General features: G+C 57.2%; 1 protein-coding gene across 1 annotated transcript; it reads right to left on the bottom strand.

Annotated features, from left to right (window-relative positions):
* Positions 1–1561: 1561 nt before the first annotated feature.
* LOC147527099 (glucocorticoid modulatory element-binding protein 1) lies at positions 1562–11975 on the bottom strand. The gene is made up of 10 exons (XM_086626039.1): positions 11947–11975; positions 10473–10639; positions 9290–9402; positions 8198–8322; positions 7449–7552; positions 6857–7011; positions 5542–5670; positions 4678–4815; positions 3426–3548; positions 1562–2363 (listed from the first exon to the last, which is right to left on the bottom strand). Exons 2-10 carry the CDS (start codon positions 10598–10600, stop codon positions 1657–1659), a joined length of 1722 nt encoding a protein of 573 aa, XP_086482165.1. The 5' UTR covers positions 10601–10639; positions 11947–11975; the 3' UTR covers positions 1562–1656.
* Positions 11976–12479: the final 504 nt, after the last annotated feature.

Below are 12479 nucleotides of genomic sequence, written 5' to 3'. Positions count from 1 at the left end.
GAGGGGAATGGAGCGAAGGCTGCTGGACGTGCAGGGAGGTGGATCCCTCATCCCAAATCCATGGGATCTGGTTCCCGCAGCTGTTCCCCAACACCTGTGCACGCCCCATCTCCAAAGCCCCGTCTTCCATCGCATGTCGGCGAAACGCATCCCCGCCGCGGTGGGGGGGGTCCGGCCGGCAGCGCCCACCCCGCACGGCCCCGGGGAGATGGTGACGGAGCCATCGCCTGTCACCTCCCCGGGAATAAACCATCCAAACGTCATTCCATTTTCCCTTTTAATGCAAAAAAATAGCCAAACACATCTTCCTTCCCCGCTCCCACCCGCCCTCCCCAGCTGTGTTTCCTTTGCTGTTGTTTTGCTTAATATTTCCAGCCAAGCAGCTCCCCCCCCCTCCCCACCCCCCAAACCTCTGCAGCACCCGGCGCTTCCCCCCTTCCATCTTCCCACCGCGGCGGAGCCCAAAGGGACCCCTTTGGCCACCGCAAAAAAAAAAAAAAAAGAGGGAAAGAGGGAAAACAGCGGAGCGCGCGGTATTTCAGCAACGTGCCAGTTCTAAATCCTGCCAAGAGATTATAGGAAGAAAGAAGAAAAAATACAAAAAATAAAACCACCGAACAAGTAGCCACAAGCACGGAGCAGCCCCAGCACACAGTGTAAACAGAAGCTGCCCCGATCTGGAGTCCGGCTCTCCCGGAAAGCAACGGCACAACATGCTTTGTACACCCCGAAAGGTCCCTGCGGCGCTGGGCAGCGAAGGGGGAGGTTGTGGTTTTAAGCTCAAGTTGATATTTTGGGGTTTTTTTTTGCCTTTATGCAAAAGGATGAAGTGATCTCGTCGTCTCCAAGTGGCGTTCGCAGCACCGAGCCTGGCCAGGCGGGGAAAGGGATGGGGAAAAAGTGCCACGGGAAGAGGTGGGATTGGGATACGGGGACCCTGAGACCGGGGAGAGTAGGTCCCAGGGCTTTGCAGCTGGGAAGTCCGGACAAAGGAAGGGAGAGCAAACAAATACAAAAAACCAGAAATATAAAAACAATTTGTGTGGAGGAGGAGAAGATGGACAGTAAAGGCAGGGTCACTGTCATCTTCCCCAAAGCAAGAATAATAATAATAATAATTAAAAAAAAAAAAATCCCAGTTGAGGTGACAGTGAAGAGTCCAACAGAATTCCCTTCCCTGGGGGAAAATAAAAATACAAATGAGGTACCTGTTCCACCCCAAAGCAGTCACCCCCTTCCCACAGTCACATCAACGCTCCAGCCACTGGTTATCGTCTCTCTGAAATAAAATAACGGGGCCGGGGCGGGCCCGGAGCAGAAGCACCAAGCACGTGGCCGGGCCACGGCGCGCTCTCGGCGCCGGGAGCCCTCGTCCAGTTCCTCCCAGTTGGGTTGTTCAGCAGAGATCCAGTCTCTCCTTGACCCTGCAAACAGGCGGTATTGTTCAGTGCTCCACGGAGACGGAGCCTTTTCCAGGTCTCACGTTTTTCTCCAGCTTGTTTTTTTAAAAAAAAAAAAATTATATATATATATTATATACAGTACAATGAAAATATCCATGGAAACAAAGGAGGTGGCTGGCAAAGATGCTTAACAAAAAAGCCCAAAATAAAACAAATCCCCAACTCTTTCCCAAACTGACGCTTGCCTTCCCCACTAGTCTTCCAAGACCACAATCTCCACATTATGGACCTGGTGCTGATGGTCCTCCACATCTCCCACCACTTTCTCCTCAGTCCTCAGCTCCGTCTCCAGGATCACAGCTTTGCCCTCCGACTCATCCGTGTCCGCTTCGGGATCTGGCGCCGGGTCGATCTCTATGATGGTCTGCCCGTCGTCCGAGGTGCCTTCCACGGCTTGGATGGTGGAAGTGAGGCCGGACTCCATGGCCACCAGTTCCACGGGGTTGACCACGGTGGCCACGTTCGCCAGGGCACCGCTGTCCTGCATGGCTGCCGAGCTCAGCAGCGCCAGGCTGGAGGACGGGTGGAGGGTGACCGTGTCGGAGGAGCTGGTCTTGGAGGACGACACCACGGTGGCGTATCGGAAGAGCTGGGAGCCAGACGGCAAGGTATGAACAGTCACCGGGCTGGAGCCTTGGCTAATGGTTGCCACTGGGATGTTGCCCACGGAAAACTGTTGTCCGACGGGTGCGATAGCGATGGGCGAGATGACGGTGAACTGAGGCTGCTGGATAGGGGTGGAGGGGCTGAGGACGGTGGCGGAGGCTGGGCGCTGCAGGCGGGGTCTCTTGGGGGGTTTGGGAGCGCTGACGGGCATCAGCACCACATTCTGGATGGTTTGGGACTTTGCCTTCTGGTCCTTGGCAAGTTTCTTCTGCTCTTCCAGCTGCCGCTCCAGGTCTGCAAAGAGAACGGTTAAGCGGCGCGGTGGGCTGGGGCCGGCACGCTCCGGGAGCTCCTGGGGACTCGCGGGCTCCACAAACAACCGTGACACCCCACGTTTGCGACAGGAGGTCTCCTAACCACCCGGCTGAGCATGATCTTAGCGTGCCACTCAAGATCAAACTGCACTAAAAGAAAAAAAACAGATTTTCCTGCCACCCACACCGACCTGGTCAATGTTCTGCACCTGCTGAGCCTGCTTTGGCCGGCTGTCAGTGCCCGGATAGGGAAAAAGCAATGCTCTGTACCAATCTGCTCTTTCCATTATCCTTCCACTGATGAGAAGATGCACATTCCTGCTCCCCAAGCTAGATTCACCTAGAAGGGAGAGTGGACAAGCCCCTCCAGACAGTAGAACCTGCTTCCTGAGCTTGGCTGGGTCCCCTCCCCAAGAACCAAGCACCTGCACTGGGGACACCTCCCTCAGCCCGTGCCTGTGTGAACACTGGAAGTCAGAAGTAGCACAGTAATCTCATTTATCCAGGGCAGTAGGGGACTAGGACATCCCAGATAAGAAGAGGTTCTACAGGACACAGTGAGGAGGGAGACACATCCAGCAAGTGGCTCTAGGGAATCCAGGTCAGGTTCTTGGCTTCAGCTCAGGGGACGCCATGCAAGACACCCGATGGCTCCCCACCAAGACAAGCAGAGGACTCAGCACCCCGTACACAGAGAAGCTTCTTAGCTCAGGCCCAGCACAGCACTGCAGCTCCGATGACCGCTGCAGAGCCCCTAGCTCCCAGCTCCTATTTCCTAACGCTGACTGAATGGGATTCATACCCCTGCAGCAAAGGGCACAGGTTTTGGGCTGCCGAACGCCCCAAGCGAGCGCTCACTGCGAGGCGAGGGAGAGGGGAAATTCCACTCAGGCCCTAGGATGGGAAGGGATTGGGATGCGTTTGGTTTGGGTCAGCGTGTATTGAACGATAACCCAACCGCAGTCCGTGTGTCGAAGGAAAAGTCACATCAGTTCCCAAGAGCAGCAACAGGGTGAGAAGCTTCACCAGGCACTGACTGTACCTGCCAGCGTGTAAAGGAACTGTTCCTCTCCTTGCTCCGTCTGGTTTTTCCTGTTGTCCAGAACCTTCTTGACTGTGTCCATGAGGCCAAACGTGTGGGCAACGTTGTTCAAGACCGCAGCATCTACAAGGAAAGCGCACGGGGATGAGTGCCTAGTCCCATGGGTGGGACTCAGTCAGATATTGAAAAGATGCTCCTATTACACCAAAAATTTTCTGCTGTTTTTTGTAAAACTCTCTCTGTTCTTCCACAGGGGCTGGCTGACAAGGGCAGACCCAGCTCCTTCATCCTTCTGACACCCAAGGACTAAACAATCCCATTCGCACGACAAAGAAAATGAAACAGAGATGTGTCACCCAAGCAGCTCAAAATTGCTGCAAATGAAAATTCGCAATCATGGAGATACAAACGAGCTCTCCACCTACAAATCATCACCCCGTGCTGCTGACAGTGCCATTAACATGCCAGCTTCACTGAAAGCTGTGCAAAATTTCTATTATAATCCACTGACTTCAATCACTCACAGCTTCCAAAAGCTGCCACCTACCAGACACAGAGATCCGCCAGTCCAAAGCTAAATTAGAAGATAAAAAAAAAAAAGTATCCTGGGTAAAATGAAGTTTGTGGCTACATGGATGTTCCCTCAGCAAGAGCATCAACAGGAGGTGCTCTCAAACCCTGTGTTCACAGGGGCATGTGCTGAACTGGATTAGGGAACTGATCCAAGTTAAAAATAACCCTAAAGAGGGGAGGGGAGTTATTTTTAACCCAGATCAGTTCCCTCATCTGGTTCAGCCCCAAAAACAGGTTTTCTGGCACAAGTGAAGACAGAACGAGAAGTGAAGTGAGGGGGCAGGACCTGTTTAAGCCTGCAGAGTCACGGAGAAAAGTGTGCCAATAACTCTGGTCCGAGGAGTGAATCCGGGCAGGCTTTGATGAGGACCAGGAGCTGAGGGCAGTCACCCGATGGTCTCAGCAAGCTGCCAGGGTTATTTTGCTCAGGAAAAAGGGTGGCACCTTGTGTCCTTGTGCCCCACAGTGGTGTAAGCAAATGCACTTCACAGTTGGGCAGGCTGAGACCACACCTAGACTCAGCTCCCACAGCTCAGCTAATGAGCCGTAACTGGCTCACCACCCTGACTCGCCAGCTTCAAAGGTGGGGACGGACCCTTGTCACTTTTTTTTGCCTGCAGCTGCCCTTTTGAGCATCCTTCCCCCAGCGCAGAGCCAGAGGCTGTGGCTCACAACCTACCTGTCATCTGGAAGGGAGACTGACCCAGCCTCTGCTGGACACCTCTTAGGACTTCTTCTATCTCCTTCTGGATGTTGCACACAACCTCTTCCATCAGCCCCACATCAGCTATTCCTTTCCAGAACATCAGTGTGTCCTCTGGCAAAAGGAGAGGGGAAAAGAAGTCAACATGTCCAAGCACTTGGTGTTTTTCCCCACAAGGCTACCTTAAACCTTTCAGGCAAGAATAACTTTGCAGGACAACTTCTAACTTGGCCATTGGGGTGGATATGACATGCAAAAAAAAAACAAACCCAAAAACCAAAACTCAAAAGAAGGAAAATGGATCCAGGCAGCAGTAACGTGTTTCCAAGCAGCACCATGACTTCCAAAGCAACACTTCACTGCCTCTGTTCATCTTCGCAAGATGCAGAGCTTAAAATCTTTGTTTGAGGAAATTCTGCCAAAGCTTCCGTACTGCTCCTAAGAGGGAATGCAAGGCACGGCGGCCAGAGAGACACAGCCAAGAGAGCTGACAGGACACTAACAGGGGGCACTAACAGGGGGCACTAACAGGGGGCACTAACAGGGGGCACTGCTCACTGACGGTTTCAGTCTGGCTCCAGCCTGGCAGACGTTTACATCCTCAGAATGAACAAAAAAAAGAAGAAAAAAAAAAAAAGCCCCTCACTGTAACTAGTAGCAACAGATCTGGGGGATCAGCCACTGGCCACAAAGTGAGGGCTGAAGTCCCTCTCTGCCTGCAGCCGTGAGCAGCTCTGTTTGGCAGGGACCCAAATTCTCCTTATTTTCAGGATTTCAGTCTCCAGATCATAACAGGCGAGGAGAGGGGAAGAAAACACCCAACAAGCAGCTGGAGCTTACCTGAGATCTCATCCGTGTCCTTTTTCACGCCTTCCTCAGTGGCCATGGTGACGGCAGCCGTCAGAGCCGAGTTCCACTCGATCCCCTCCTCCATGCTCTCCTCCGACAGCGCGATCTGGGTGATGCTCCCTGCCAGAGAGGCAACGTCAGCTCTCTCTGCAGCACCCGGAGTGCCAGCCCTGAATCCCTGCTTTGCTTTCAACCCCCTTCACCCCTCCCAGGCTGTTTTTCACTCTCATCGTCAAGTTGGTTGTGCCTGGCTTTTTTCAACTAAATTAGCTAAAAGCAAATATCGCTGCTTCTCATTGGAACTGTGGTTGGGAAAGGCTCCGGGGCTTCTGGAGGGAAAACCACATGCCCTCCAGAAAGCAAACTGGAGTCCTGGCATAAAAGGAGCAGAAAAGGATCAGAATAAAGAAGGGAACAAATAAGGCTCAGCCCAGTCACCCTTCTCCCCTTGCATCACCCACAGGGAGCTCTGTACCCTAGAGATACCCTGATCTCCAAGGAAATGACAAGAGCCAGGGTCCAAGCTGGTTTATAGAAGGGAAACAGATCTGACTCAATCCTAAGTTTCTGGATCAAATTTGGGACTAAGCCCATGTGTAGCTGCTATAAGGTTTTACCACGTGGCCGTGATGCTCCTCCTTAGCCTATGGACAACTCTGCCATCTCACCCAGGGCCTCAGAGGAATGTAACCTGCCCAGCTGAACGATGTGGTACGGTTGGGAGTAGTCTTCTCCCTTAACCTCAGCAAAGAGATCACTTTCTGCTCTGAAGCACGGGATTCGCTGAGAATTTGCAGTTGAAATGACAATCAAATCATGTCCAGCCTTCATACCCTGTTCCTGGACTTCCAGAGGATGCAGAGCAAGCTGCTCCAGAGGAGGTCAGCATGCCTAGATTCATTTCTGAGCATCAACTCATCTTTGTGCCCTTTGTAACAGACGCTCAAATAGGACATCACGAAACACTGTACAAACTCTCAGCTGTTTGCTCACAGGGTGACCCCACAACAGGGATGCCTTCAAGGTGAGCCTCCCCTGGCTCCCAAGGCTGCCTCTAGTCACTGCTTAATACCGGCTGCTTTCCAGCCCTCACATTATTACGGAGCAGAGCTCCCTAACGGATGCTGCTGAGACCTCTCCAAGCGGACTCAAGGAGCGTTTGCCTCCCCAGACACCAGAGCAGTCTGCTGAATGGTGGGACTGCCCTGCTATGCCCCTGTGAGGGGGCCAACCCGAACTGATCAGCCCAGGGAGGCAGAGGAGCATCAGAGGGAAGCTCCCATGACACTGCTAACTGGTTTCCTACCGTCGGCCGACGTAGGAGTCTGCACCACGCTCTGCTGCCCCGGCACCGGTGCTCTGGCGCTGCTGATCAGGAGATCAAACTTGGTGCTTCGACAGGTGTTGGTGCAAACTTTATCGTGCTGGTAGAAGTCAATTTGCCCCGAGTCCATCATCTTCCTGTGCAGGGAGTGGGGAGAGAACCAGGCTCAGCTCAAATCTCAGCCTGGAGACAAAAGGGAGTATTCCATGTAGGAACGCTACGGCCATGGGAAGGATGGAGAAAGGGAGACCCAGCGCCACTCAGCACACAAAACATCTCCTGCAGGGCTTTCAAATGGCAAGTGCCAGCCATCCCCCAGCTTCACATACAGGGCTCCAGTCCTGTTCCACCCCCACCAAGTACCAGGTCCCCCAGGCGAGGCCACTTCTGCACAGGATGAGGAATCCTGCCCCTCAGACCATGGGGCCAGGATCTCTGCAGGCTGCTGGCCAGGTAACGTGAGCTTCCAAGAGATCTCCCAGGGACTGCAAAGCAGACAAAATGCCTGCTTGGGATCCTGCAGCTGCACTGATGAAGCCCTGAAGCTGGACACAGTGGTAGGCAAGTCAAATACCTCAGCATGATTCCTCCGAGGCGAATGGCTCTCTTCCAGTCCTTTAGGGTAGACTTCCCAGCCAGGTGAACAAAATGCTTCGGGCTGATCAGTTGGTCATTGAACTGACAGGAGATAAACAAAGGCTCAGCAAACCCAGGGTAGCATCGCTTAGGAAGACTGTATCGGGACATCCAACACAGCCAGTCCACAGCTCATCTAAGCCCTCACTTCTACACAGAAAGAGGAGCTCCTTTTCAACTCGCTACCAGCTTTGAACCCCTTGGTGCAGCAAAGCCTGGAACTCCACCATGGATGTGTCTGCAGGCATGACCTGCCAAGAACTGCCCTGAAGGCTTTCGTACAGCTCACAGCTCCTCTGTGAGCATGTACAGTCACCTTGGGGATGGTTCCAAGGGACTCCCATTACCTCAAAAAGCTGAGCAATGTTTAGCTGACACAGGTATCCACCTGGGATACCTGTTCTGTTCCCTTGTCAAGTGCCAAATATGACCCTGCTTTAAAGAGTAATGAAGAGCAACGCTGAAACATACGGAGAGTGAGAGGCCTTCCCTCCTTAACCCGCTCCTCCCCAACTTCTCCCCATGCTAGAAACAGTTTTAGTGCTAACAATCCAGCACGCTGCAAAGGTAAAGTCACTCGGCTCCAGGACAAGGCTCAGATGAAACACAAAAAGTAAGAAAGTCCTGTGGGGGCCAAACACCAGATCCTGAGAGCAGAGAAGGAACCTACTGCGAAAACTCCCTTACCTTTACACACTTGACATTAATTCCTGGACAGACAAACTTCTTCCAGAGCAGGATGGCTTTGCTCTCCCCGCAGGTGATGGGATAGGCGATCTCGATTTCCTCGTTCGTTTCAATGGTGCTGGGGTCTGAGGAAGGAAGAGGTGAAAGATGAAACTTTCCACCTAAGAAGCTCAAATCTCGTAAGGTGGGAGCTGAAAACTCACAGGTTGTGAGACCTACACTCAGGAAATCAAAAGAAGGGCCGTTCCCAGTTCAGGATCAGTCCTCCTTTAGTCTTCTCCAATTACTAGCTCTGCCAGCAACTGGCATCTGCTTTTTAATATAGCACACTCAAAATGAAGCTCATCTCTCAGGAGAACATCAGATCAGAAATCCAACATATCTGTAAGGGGGGAGGGGTCAATGACAACAATCTTGGTGGGAAAACACAGCTTTAAAATTTGAAGCAGAGATGTCTCTCGCATTTCTTGGAGCTCTAGTATCTCTTTAGCAGCAATATCAGCTATTTACTGACAACACATTCTCTTCACACGTGGAGTTTCTGCTAATACTGCCACGAGACCCCCACCCACACAGGAAGCAGAATGCCAGTCAAGATCTGGTGACAGCACCTAATGACAGAAGCCTTTTCCCACATAGTCCTCAGGATGGCAGGGAGCACTCGGAGCCAACCTGCTCGGTTCTTCTGAACATCCAACCCAAACTGTCAGGCTGCTCGTTCAGCAAAGCAGCAGTAATCAGAGTGATGCTTCAGCCAGCAGCAGGCACAACCACCATCCTCATAACCACCGTTCCTGCCCGCTAGCGTTGCACACCAAGACCAGGGTGAAACCTCGGCTCCCCTGGACCCCGTGGGAGCCCTTACCATTCATTGCAGGAGAGCCAGGATCTCAGTTCCAGGACTTTGAGACCAAGCAGTAACAGCAGACTCTTATTCCAGAGTATGCCCAGACCCTGCACCCACATCCATGCCTGGGAAACAGCATCTGCAGGAGCAGAGCCAGAAGGAAGCCCAGCGAACCGGAGGCACCAGCTCCGTGGCGACCAGCCCTGCAGAGGAGGGGACTGTGCCCACGCCAAGCGAGAACTCACCGATCCCTTCTTCTAGCTTGTGGATGGTGTGGGTTTCGACGGCCACTACGGCGGCGCTGGCCTCGGAGCCCTCTTGGTAAATCCTGTTGTGAAAGCATCCATCCATAAACGAACTATATAAACCACGGGAAATTCAGACTCACCACGCGGGGTTAAAAATCCAGTTGATTTCTTTCTTGCCTGTCCTCCAGGGAAGTGGATTTCGTTTGATACTGTTTCAATCACGGGCATTTTTTGGCACACACCAAATAGGATAATAATCCCAAGGACTGAACCGCGCAGAGGCATTCCCAGTCCTGCCATCGCACCCTCCGCGTTGCCGGCACCGCTGAAACGGCTCCGCAGTGCGCTTCCCTGTGCCTTCTCCTCTGGTTTCTGACACAGGATGCAGAGCTCAGTGCCCCAGGATTCCCCCTCCAGCCCTGGGTGACACTGCAGCACGGGTGCTCCCGCAGGGCAGAGTCACTGTCAGGCCTACAGCCACCCTGCTCTCCAAATATTATCAAACTGGAGCCAGGATATTTATGTCCTGATCGATCCAGAGTTAAGACGAAGCACCTGGTGGCAGCTGCTTCTCCGCAGCAGCTGCCAGGGGTACCACAATATTCCCTCCAGCATCTCAGCAGCTGCCAGGGGTACCACAATATTCTCTCCAACATCTCAGCAGCTGCCAGGGGTACCACAATATTCCCTCCAACATCTCAGCTTCATTGTATTTTAGAGGAGCATTATTTTAGGGGAAAGCTGGCGCAGAGGCTGGCACATATGCGGATCTGGACACGCGGGCATACAGCACCATGTACAGCAGCAGCACTGTGTCAAAAAGCCACCCCGCAGCCAGAGAGGGAAGAAGGAGACTGGGAGGAAGCGTGGCCAGGGCAGCACCGTGACCACCTCGTTGCCTGCCCACTGCCACAGCCATCGCCGGGCTGCCATGATCCCGAGACAGCACCGTGCGGACGCGTCCCCGCAGGACAATCCCAGTCCTCGGAGGCCCCGCGACAGCGACGCACACAAAAGCTTTTTTGCTTTGTATTTTCCTCTCTACCGTGTGCGGCACAGAACCGACGCAGACCTGGAAAACGCAGCGACGCTCGGTCCCCACACCCCGAAAACCTACAGGGACCCCCCCCACCCCCCCCCTCCCGAATGGTACTGGGCACACCAGTACCATTCAACTCACCCTTGCTGCACCGGCTGGAGCTGCAAGATCACTTGGGTTTTGGTATCCTCCGGGTTCTCCCCTTCGTTCCCGTCACTTGGTACAACCACCACATCACCCACAGGGACGCTCACTTCGGCATTCGCCATCTCTCACATGAAGCCCGGCGGTGGCGGGGTGCCGCGGTGCTGCAGAGGGCAAAGCAGAGGCAGGTGTGTGCCGCGGCGGCACCGCGGCCTGTGCGGGGAGACGGGCAGGCCGCGGTGTGCCAGCATGATCGCCCGGTGCCGCCGCAGCAAACACCGGGTCAGCACGGATGGACTGCGGGGTCCGAAGCTCCGGAGAGGGGCCCGGGCGTTTTAAATTCACCACCGGAGAGGGATGGCGAGCGCCTGCCAACACGCACGAGGGTTTCTCCTCCCCTCTCGATCACGATAGCTGGGAACATCTCAGCCGACGACGCAGACACGAGGCAGAGCCCCCCAGTCCCATCCCACTCCTCACTTCCCAAGCCAGCAGCAGCCAGTGGCTCTCCCCGGCCCCATGGGCTGGCACCGGCCGAGCAAACTGGCACGGTGGGTTTGGGCAAGAGCGAGAGAAGGTTTCCCAGAGGGAGCTTGTCCCCCGGGCCGGGCAGCCCTTGGGATGCTCCGATCCCTCGCTACCGGAACGCGCCCGGGGCTGAGCTTCCCACCACACGCGGGCTGCGGAGAAGCCGGTATTCCCGGCGGCGGTGCCGCGGGAGAACCTCGGCGGGGGTCACGGAGCGCCGCCGCGCTCGCACGGGCTGAACGGGGTGGGATGTCGCTGCCGGACCCCCGCCCGGGCAGCGCTCCCCGGGGCCGCTCCCCCGGGACCCCCTGCGGGCCGGCGGGGCTGCGGCTTCCTCGGGATTTCCGGCACGGGGGGGGCCGCCGGGAGACGGGGAAGCCCCGGGAGCGCCCGGCTGCGGGCAGGGGCCGACCCGGGCCCGGGGCTGGCGGGACCCCCGGGGCCGCGCGGGGGGGGGCGCCCCCTCCCCGGGAGCCGCCGGCCCCGGTGCCGGCCGGGGAGAGGCCGCGGGCCCCCCCGGCAGCCCGAGGTCACCCGAAGGGGGGGGGTCACCGAGGTCAGACCCCCCCCGCGGGGTCAGGGGTCAAGGGCGGGGGGGGGGAAAGCACGAGGCCCCCCCGCGGCGCGCGACGGCGGCAGGGCGGGGCTGCCCGGGGGAGGGGTGTGGCCTCCTCTGCCCCCCCGCCCCCCCCCCCCCCCGAGGGCGGACGCAGCGGCACGGCCCCCCCCCCTCCCGCCCGCCCCCCCCTCACCCCCCCCCCCGCGGCGCGCGACGTCCGCCCTCGCGGCGGCGGCACGTACGGCGGCGCGCGCTGGGGCGCCCCCTCCCCTCCCCTTCCCGGCGGGCCGGGCCCCCCTCCCGCCCCGCCCCGCCCGCCCCGCCCCGCCGCGCCGCCGCCTGGCCCCTCCCGGCTCCCGTAGCGCGGCGCCGGCCGGCGCTTACCGTCGCCGAGCGGCCGAGTCCGGGGGCTGAGAGAAGGGGGAGGGGGAGGGAAACGGGCCGGGCAGGAGGGAGCATGCGCAGTACCCGCCGCGGCCTCGGCCGCCAGCACTTCCGGCCGCCGCCTGCCTTAAAGGGGCCGCACCCGACGGCGCTGGGACTCGCGGGGTGGCGGCGCCGTGCTGCCCTCTAGCGGCGGCCGGGGGCATCGCCCCCCGAATTCCGGGACACGAGTGACGGCGGAGGGGGGGGGCGGCGGCACGGAGGTGTCCGGGGGCACGAGTGGGGGGGGTGGCAGGCGGTACCGGGCATCCCCAGCCCCACCGGGGGCTCCGCAGCCCCACGGCGGGTCTGTCCCCGCGGGACGTCTGGGACCGTCCCCAGACCCGCCTCGGCGCTCCGCGTCCCCCCGGCCGGAGCGATGCACCCCCCCCCCCGGGGTGCCCGAGACCCCCCGCCGCCGGCCCCGCCGAGAGCCCCGCTCCCCCCGGCCGCACCGTGCCCGGTTCCCCCTGCCGGGCGGTGCCGGCTGACTG

The sequence above is a fragment of the Tauraco erythrolophus genome, chromosome 24 (assembly GCF_009769465.1).
Source record: "Tauraco erythrolophus isolate bTauEry1 chromosome 24, bTauEry1.pri, whole genome shotgun sequence".
In the NCBI taxonomy this organism is placed as follows: Eukaryota; Metazoa; Chordata; class Aves; order Musophagiformes; family Musophagidae; genus Tauraco; species Tauraco erythrolophus.
Note: the sequence above shows the minus strand (reverse complement) of the source record. Positions and strands in the feature narration are given on the sequence as shown.